The sequence below is a fragment of the Nicotiana tabacum genome, chromosome 5, assembly GCF_000715075.1.
Source record: "Nicotiana tabacum cultivar K326 chromosome 5, ASM71507v2, whole genome shotgun sequence".
NCBI lineage: Eukaryota > Viridiplantae > Streptophyta > Magnoliopsida > Solanales > Solanaceae > Nicotiana > Nicotiana tabacum.
The window spans coordinates 3,813,296-3,822,985 of NC_134084.1; the positions used below are offsets into that span (position 1 = coordinate 3,813,296).

Below are 9,690 nucleotides of genomic sequence, written 5' to 3' on the forward strand. Positions count from 1 at the left end.
TATATTTTTTTTGAAATTTTAGTGATTTTCACATATATATCTATATTCCGTGACGAAAACAAGACCGTTCAGAGTGGGATTTAAATTACTAATTTTGCTTGTAGTGGTGTACCCAATAATAATTGCACTATAATAGTCTTTGAGCATGGGTTCACGCACATATATTAAATTAAATAATTTTGAAGAAATATAACATTGTTATATATGGTTTAGGGAGAGGAGTATGGGTTTCCGTGAACCCATATCTCTTAACTTAAATATAAAATATATATTTAATGAGTTTCTTAATACAATGTGTATTGTTGAGCAAAAATTACTAAATTCGATCGAACCCATAGCTCTATTGCTGCCTCCGGCCTTGAGAGAAGGGAGAGAGAAAGAATGGATAAGCTTTGAAGCTTCAAGCAGAGATATACTGTATTACCACATGTACATGAGCTACATATGGGATGTTGCACAAAAAGCAAGCAAGGGTTAACTAGTAGTGTATGTGGGGGAAGGGTGCATGCTTATTGTTTGCTTCGGTTCAAAGAATCTGAGCTGTATTTCAGCTTCGAGGTAATTACAAGATTTCAAGGAACACATTGAAATTCTACTCAGTCAAAGAACTCTGAAAATATAAAAGCTGGCTGGTATTTAAGTAGGAAAAGAATGGCAGCTCGGTACACAAAATATCCTTCATTTATGCCAGATTTGGAAAAAGGCTGGATCACTAGGTGTGTGATGTAAATAGCTTACCCTAATGCAAATATTAGTGGTTGCTTCTACGGCTCGAACCTGTAACCTATAGGTCTCATAGAAACGACTATACCATTGCTTATTCTATTAAGAGTTTAGATTTTTCTAACAAACAAAAGCTGGCTGGACTTTAAGAAGAAAAAAAGGCAGCCGTACAAAATATTTCGTATTCACGTAGGGTTCGCAAAATGATCGCACTTCGAGGTATGTGATGCAGACAGTCTATCCTAATGCAAATATTAATGGCTACTTCTATTATTTGAACCTGTGATCTATAAGTCACAAAGAAATAAGTTTATTACTACTCTAAGGCTACCGTTCTATATATTTACGTAAAGAAAAGTAGAAGAGCAAATTTATTATTCTTCGATTTTCATACTTGTCGATAAATATTTAAGTGGAGAAAAATAAAAGATTAAATACATTATCTATCGAGTTTCGAATTCATTGACTAACCCTAGGATAATTTTCCATTATAAAATAAAAGACAGTCAGTCAGTCCAGATCTGACCAGACTGTATATAACAGTACACTAAACGTTCCTTTGCTTTTGCCTCGAGAAAGAGCTTCTTCAGTAACTGTGCACGTGCAAACCAGTGTCCAAATGTGACTCATGTCTCCCCTCATTTTAGCTATAACTCTACACCTACTTAGTATTAAAAATTTCAAAAGAAGAAATATAGAGTGAAAAAAAAGGGAAAATAATTTCTATACACTAGTCAGTGTAAATAATGTTTACACCGGTGCCAAAGACATCTGCAGGTAAACCTTCCATAAGAGCGGAATTTGTAATCTTAAAAATAAGATAAAATACCGATCACAATAAGTAAAGGTGATCTAATAGTATAAAAATTTATCTATATTGACGATCTATATAAATTTTAATTGTTACAAAATTAGGAGTTTAAAGCAGACTATATACCTCTTCTTGATCCTTTTTTAGTCAATAGTTCAACTCCAACATATTTGTAAGAAAATTATAAATAGAGAAGACTTCTCTTAAATGATCTGATATAATTTAAGTACTCTAACTGTATCAAGAAAAAACATGGTCATTACTAGAGCATAACTATCATGATTATGAAATAATGATACACAATTAAACATGGGTTTCATAGATATTCATGATTATTATTTTTTACTTGTCTTTGATAGGGAAGAGTTTAAATTCGTCTATAATCTATTTATGGAATATAATGTAAATTTCATGAACATGGAACTCATCAAGAAAAAAATTAAAGGATTTTACAACATTCAGCACAGGTCAACAACAACCCGGCCAGTAGAATCTCACTAGTGGATCTGGGGAGGATAGAGTGTATGCAGACCTTACCCCTACCCGAGGGCAGAGAGGCTATTTTCCGGGAGACCTTTGGCTCAAAAGACAAGACGATTCAACACAGGTCAAATGACAAATATTTCATATCATATGATCATACTATTAAACTCACATTCGAAAAACCTAACCTGAAAAAGGACTTAAAATTCAAAACGTAATGTTACTAAAAGGAACATTATATGAAGAACTTGAAATGGTAACACACGAAAACCCTTTACCTAAAAATCATTGCTAAGAATTCTTGAAGACTACCGAGAGAGAGAGAGAATTTTCGTCGATTAAAGGTTATGGTCCTCCAGTTTTGGATCATATGATCCAAAACTAGAGGGCCATAACCTTAAACAAGTGAATCAAAGAAAATTACCCGACCCGTTTATGAATTTCAGCTAGTTAGAATGGAGGTCGACCAGTTGCCCAATAAGCCTCAGAAGGTAACTGAACATTGTTGAGAAGGTTGGGTGGCATTCCATGAAACAACGACGGGTCAGTTAATAATTGTTGTTGTTGTTGTTGCTGTTGTCCTCCTGGAGCAATAGCTCGAGGAGAACCTAGTGAACCTCCTTGAGGAGGAAGCGAATTCGAATCATCCTCCTCTAGTGGAAGTCTTTCATAAGCTGCATTGCTAAACGAAGCTGCCATAATCACAACCGGACCGGATGCCATTAGTGCCCCAACCACACAACCTCCCACCACTTGCCCTTGTCCGCCGGCTAAATATATAGTCAATCCTGACGCTGCTGCTGGTGCTGGTGGTGGTAGAAATGATCCGGCTAAGGATAAAATCTCGAAACGCCCATGTAGGGTTGCAGTCGCACCTGATAAGCAAAAAAAAAAATGTAATGTTATCAATCGAGATCTTTTGGCTCAACTTTATAATAGCCCCATTTTTCACCTTGAATTAGTCAAAATATGAAAGCAGGAGATCTTAAATATTAGTCTGTCTTCGAATGTGGGAAGAGTAGACATTCACTTCAATGAGGACAGGTTCCAACACATAAATTTGAATTGATTGATTAGGAAAGCTGGTTAAGTAGGCTCAGGGGCGAAGCCACATCGTCATAAGGTGGTCATATCGAAAAATTATACTATGTATATAGGTATAATATTACATTTTAGAGGTATATAACGCATATTGAACACCTTTTGTCGAGAATTATTTTCACTTTTTTTAAATTTGAACACCCTTTGAAATTTTTTTGGCCTCGCCCTATTACAAGCTTAAGTATCCGGAAAGAAGGAGGACCAGTTGGTTATCAAAGAAAAATAAATTAAAGAAAAATTTTAAAAAATAATTTTGTACCTGGTGAAGCTGGTTGTCTTAGGTTTACATTAGTAACATTGCCTGTTCCACTCATAATACAAACCCCTCTTTGACGTCTTCTTGAAAAATTTGAAACACTTTCCATAATATCACAACCATCTGCAATTTCCATTACATGAGTTCTAAGGGCATTTGCACTATCTCTAGTAATGATAATTGGTGCCTTAGGTTTATTTTTGGATCCAGCAGGTCTACCTCTAGGCCTTCTATTGAACTCTCCATCTCTATTGGTTCCATTAGCACCTAATTCGTCGTTTGATTCCTCGGCATTGGAATTATTATTGTTGTTGTTGTCGTTGTTGTCTTCGCGATCTCTCTTTTGCCCGGACATGTTTAGGCCACTTGTTCCACTTTGTTCATCTTCTGAGTTGTGTTGGAATTGAAGGTGGTGTTGCTGCTGCTGTTGGTGGTGGTGTTGTAAGTTAAAATTTCTCGTATGGAAAGGCGGTGGAAGCGAATTGTTCGATGGATCCATAATATTTTAGTTTAATTCGTCGAGACAGATCTAGAACAGATTCAACTGAACCACTATTTTCTGTTCGAATCACTTACCCGAAGAAAACAAAGAAGTTGAAAATGCAAATATCTAATAGATCGCATCTACTTTGACCCTATTGAATCTAAATCTTGAATCCTCTTATGTTATTCTCTATTTCTTGGATAAGATATGGAGATAAAAAGACTGGAGAAATAGAGTTGGAGAAGGAAAGAAAATGGAAGTACAAGAAAGGGAAAGGTTGTAATGATTTGAAAGGATGACAGTGGGGAAAGGTTGAAAAAGAAAATGAGTAGACTTTGGTTGGTTTGTCTAACTCATATTCTTTTTTCCTGCTTTCTGGCTTTTGTGAGGGGGGTTTATTGAATCAAGAAACTCACATATTCGCTACTTTGGCTTTCGCCCTCTTTTTATTTTGTTGTTGTTTATACTTGTTATCATTATTTTTTTTATTTTTTCTTTAGTCAAAGGTCTTGCGAAAATATCCTTTTTGTTCTTCAGGGTAGGGGTAAGGGGTAATGATGCGTGCATCTCACCCTCACCAAACCCTACTTGTCAGAATTCACCGGATTTGTTGTTGTTGCAGAAACTCATATCTTTTTCATCATAAGGGAAGGGCAGCCCGCTGTGCTAAGCTCCCGCTATGCGCGGGGTCCGGGGAAGGACCGGACCACAAGGGTCTATCGTACACAGCTTTACCCTTCATTTCTGCAAAAGACTATTTTCACTGCTCGAACCCGTGACCTCCTGATCACATGATCTCGTCTTCATCGTAAAGAAGAGAAAAAGAAAAACAAGTGGACTTTTGGACATTTTGGGGTGTCACGGCCAACCAAGAATTCCCAGCTTGTAAACTCACCCTATTTGTCCAACTTGACAAAAACTCCTACTAATCAATACTATTATATGATGCCAGCTTCTCTGTTTATCTGTCAGAGGTTCTTTCTTACAAGAACAATAGTAGCACTAGAGTTAGGGTTAGCTAACTTATATTGAGAAAGAGAAAAGACTTGGATCTGGCACGTTGGTGCAATTTCACTTATATACCGGCAGTGTAAAGAAAATTTTTACAATATCATATCATTCAAAAGATATCTATATGTAACAACAATAACAATAACAACAAACTCAATATAATCCCACAAGACGGGGTTTTGTGAGGATAATGTGTACGTAGACTTTAACCCTAACTTGTGAAGGTAAAGATGTTGTTTCCAACAGACCCTCGGCTCAAAGAAAGATAAAAGAAAAAAAAATATCAACATGTGTAATACTCCATAAAAGTGAGATTTGTAATCTTCTAAATAAGACAGGTCACCTGCTACCATAGATAAAGGTAATCAGATAATTGGTATGTATAAATTGTATACATTGACTGTACGAAATTCTTATATTATCAATGTATTTGAATATACATTAATTTGCCTTTTTTTAGATTACTAATCCATATCTAATTAATACAAGTTACATGCATTTACTTTTTAAGTTATATTAGTGAAGAATTATTTGACTGTTAATATAGAAGTTAAAATCAAATTGGACTTAGAACTTGGATTTGGTTTTGCTAAGTCTGACTACTGTTCATGGACGGTGGACTGGTCCCCTTTCCCTTCTCTATATCTTCCTCTACTCCGAGTTCCATTCAAATAGAAAATATATATATATATATATATATATATATATATATATATATATAGTTGAAAAATGCCTTCACCCCTCAATTTATATTCAACGTTATATGTCCAATTCTTTGGCGTGTCTCAATCCATTAACATTACTTTCTTTTTCAGTTTTCCTGGACTTAAAAGAGTAGTAAAGCTCTTTTCTTCAGAGACATAGATACTGATAATTGATTGGTTAAGGTCTTACTGATTATCAATATTTTAGAGCCTAAAATTGAAAATTTCTCTAATTAAATATACGTCTAGAAAAGTGAATACATTTAAAGACAGATAATATATAAGGATTACAAACTAGCTAAGATAGCGGCAAAAGAAATAAGTGAAAGTCTACTTTATACAGGATGCAGATTAAATTATCAAAGTTTCAATTTTTCCAAGAGACAACAAAAACAACAACAACATATCTATTATTATCCCATATCGTGGGGTCTGAGGAGGCTCGTGTCTACTCAGACTTTATAAGGATAGAGATTGTTTCTAATAGACCCTTAACTCTGGAAAACATAAGCACCACATTAAAAAAAATAGAGACAATAACATACAGTACCAAAAAGCCATATAAAAATAAAATAAAAATAAAAAGATAGTAAGGTGAATTTTTCCAAGAGACACATGCACCATTATATTCGGCAAAGTCTTATATACTATGTACGCTCTTTATTTCTCAATTTTAGTGTCGGTGGGTCCGGAAGCGATCAATTATTTTTAAAGGTATGAGTTCATATTTATTATTTTTGCAATATGAGTTCATATTTATTATTTTTGTAATTTTAGTGAATTTATACACATAAATTTATATTTGGTGTCGAAAGTAATAAGTTCATTTGAACCTGTCACCAGAATATTCGCCCCTGGGTGGGTCCACATCTATATTTGTATGAGTCAAAATCCGACCGAGGAGATTTAGCAAGGAAGGTAATTATCGTGAGAATTGTAACTTATCATAGACAATTCGGCCGAGGCCGATCAGAGCTGAACGGAATGAAGTGGTAAGTGGCTCATCAGGGTGGGGATCGTACACAAGATTGAAGGAACCTACTGGCGAGCTGATTAATGGGGGCCGAGGTCAGGCACTCAGGCCAGTAATAACGGCTAGTTCTACGATAAGATATTTTAGGGGAATATTCTATCGAATATTCTCTGCCTATGTACCTTAGATTAGGTAAGGAGTATGTCCCATATAAATAGAAAGGTAGAAAGAAGAAAAGAGGCATGTAATATTCCATTTTGAAAAGCAAGCTCTCTAGATAAATAAAAGAACAACTTTCTGAGAGAGATTCGATCTATACATTCTATCCATTGTCATTTCCACCAGATTCGAGAAAGTATATAATATTCTCTCATATTCTTGTCTTACATCATTGTTAGAGAGAATAATCATGCACCTCATTCAATATTTGGGTGAATCATTCTCTCTATTTACATTCGTTGCCATTTAGCATATTTATTGCTTATCATTATTCCCCACTCACTAATAGTATTTATTATACATTGTATTAAATCGGTTTTAATGCACTCCCACATTATTCGTGCAAACGTTCTTCAGATCTAGAAGTTATTATGTTTAACTAAGATTTATCCTTAATCTTCTTATTAAATTAGTTTAACAAAAGATCTCATACTTTTTGGTCAAACAATTTGGCGCCGTCTGTGGGGATTTTCTAGTTAAAATTTTAGTTTCTTCTAGATCTAAAAAAAACTACATTTGTGTACGCAAATCTAACATGGCAGGCAACAGAGAGGAAAAAAGGAAAGCAATAGCCGACCTAACCACCAACCTCCTTCACACCATCAACGAAGTCAATGAAACGGAAGGTGAAGACATAACACCAAATACCTCTCCCAGGCGAAACAACTTGCCCCCCCTCACGACAGCATCACAACCTCACACGGTAAAGTGGCCTCTACAACCACAATGGAAGAGGCACCACCGGCAGTGAAGAAGTTGCTCGAGGCATGGTTGACAAACACACTAAAAAACATTCTTGACAAGCCTGCTCAAAGGCCGAACAGAGAAAATGCAAGAGACTGCGTCGCGTCAGCGACAGACGAGTAACACGTCCCCTTGCAACATGTATTACCACAATGTTAATAATGTAGGTAACGACACCCTCACGACCATTCTGAGGAAAATGGAGGAGATGGAGAACGAGAACAAAATGTTCCGCAACCAAATAAAAGAGCATCAAGAAAGGGTAGATAAAATATCGGGCGCCCCAAAACTGCTACCAAAAAGGGACGTCGGTCGGTTTGTTGAGCAGCCATACAGCGACGAAGCTACACTACACGCAATACCTAAAACCTTCAAAATGTCGACGTACCTGAAAATATACGACGGCACAATGGACCTCAAAGATCATGTGACTCATTACGTCACCGCAGTAAAAGGCAACGACCTCGCCAAAGAGCAAGTATCATCCATCTTATTGAAGAACTTTGGTTAAACCCTTACCGGGGGTGCGTTAACTTGGTATTCACAGCTGCCCGCACGCTCGATTGAAACATTCGAAGAAATGGCCGACAAGTTTGTAACAGCCCATGCCGGAGAAAAAAAGGTGGAGGCATGGGTAAATGACATATTCTCCATCAAACAATCACCTAGAGAGGGAATAAGGGACTTCCTTTCCCGATTTAACCGAGTGAGGATGACCATTCCAAACGTATTGGAAGTAATGGTCGTGGCAGCCTTTTAGAACGGGTTGAATAGAAGAAGTTTAAGGGCGACCAGAAAGCTGCTAAGCCGCCTCATGAAGTATCCCCCGATTATTTGGGATGAAATACACAATGCATATTGCATCGAAGTGCGAGCCGACAAAGATGATCTGAATGGGCCAACCCATCGACTAACTTCGATACAAGCCTAGTCCAGAAAGGACTGGAGGAACGACAACACAGAGACCTAGCATGACCACGGCCTAATCGGGAGAGATATCAGCCATACGTCAAAGGCACCCTCATGTCGCCCCCTCGCCATGACGAGGGCCCATCCAGTCCACGAACAGGAACTCACCGAAGTGAGAGAGGTATGCCCTCTTATTATCCGCTCACAATTTTTGTGTTTCCCTCTCAGAATAGTCTACGCACAGGAGAAGCTCGGCCCAAAAGTGAAGTGGCCGCAAAAGATGAGATTCGACCCGAGCATCAGAAAGTCAAATGCCCTCTGTGAGTTCCACCAAGAGCGGGGTCACAAAACTGAGGATTGTATCGCCTTAAGACAAGAGGTCGTGAACATGCTTCACCAAGGGCACTTGAAAGAGCTGATGAGCGACCGAGGGAGGGCCAACTTCTCCCGTAGATGTGAACAGTACTAGGGACCACCCAAACCACCCTCCCCGGCTCGAACCATTCAAATGATCATCGGAGGGGGCGACAATACGTCAATCAAAAGCGTGAAGTACACCACCACCCACAAACTCAAAAGGTCGATCACTCTTGAAAGGTATGACGAATTCGAAGAAAGTATAATCTTCGATAAATCGGATACCGACGGTTTGGTTTTTCCTCACTATGACGCCCTTATCGTTACTTTACGCATCTTAGATACTAATGTAAAATGTATTATGGTCGATGACGGGAGCGGCGCATACATCATCCACCTTTCGATTTCTCACCCAAATGAAGCTCGAGGATAGGATAGTGCCATGCTGCATCACAATGACGGGTTTTAACAATGCAGTTGAGCGGACATCTGGAGAAATCTCGCTGCCCGTCCTGGCCGATGGCATCACTTTGGAGACCACATTCCACATCATGGACCAAGATACATCATACAATGTCATCATAGGTTGACCTTGGATCCACGCCATGAAAGTCGTCCCCTCCAGTTTATATCAAGTCATCAAATTTCCCACCCCTAAGGGGGTATTCAGCATCCGAGGAGAATAACGCACTGCCCGGGAATACTACCTCATCACCCAAGACTGCACACACACCCAAGAGTTAAAGGGTAAAGCCAAAAAAGCATAGCAATCAACAGGGTCGAAGTCGAGCGAGGACGAGAAGGATGTGATCAAAGTTCCTGAAGTCGTAGAAACTACAAAATCTACCGTAGAAGATCTCGACCCCGTCCAACTCGATGATAACGACCACAGCAAGAAAGCTTTCATCAGCCACA

At 38.0% G+C, this 9,690-nt stretch overlaps 1 protein-coding gene across 1 annotated transcript; it reads right to left on the minus strand.

The window, feature by feature from the left end:
• Nucleotides 1-2,271: 2,271 nt before the first annotated feature.
• LOC107816165 (AT-hook motif nuclear-localized protein 18-like) lies at nt 2,272-4,017 on the minus strand. The gene is made up of 2 exons (XM_016641853.2): nt 3,378-4,017; nt 2,272-2,892 (listed from the first exon to the last, which is right to left on the minus strand). The coding sequence occupies exons 1-2, from the start codon at nt 3,871-3,873 to the stop codon at nt 2,468-2,470; spliced, it is 921 nt and encodes a 306-aa protein (XP_016497339.1). The 5' UTR covers nt 3,874-4,017; the 3' UTR covers nt 2,272-2,467.
• Nucleotides 4,018-9,690: the final 5,673 nt, after the last annotated feature.

Excerpts from the sequence above, each read along its gene's own strand:
- LOC107816165 (XM_016641853.2), bottom strand. The coding sequence starts at position 3,873 with ATGGATCCATCGAACAATTCGCTTCCACCGCCTTTCCATACGAGAAAT. Across the intron at positions 2,893-3,377 it reads AAGACAACCAGCTTCACCAG|GTGCGACTGCAACCCTACAT; the intron begins GTACAAAATTAT and ends TTTGCTTATCAG.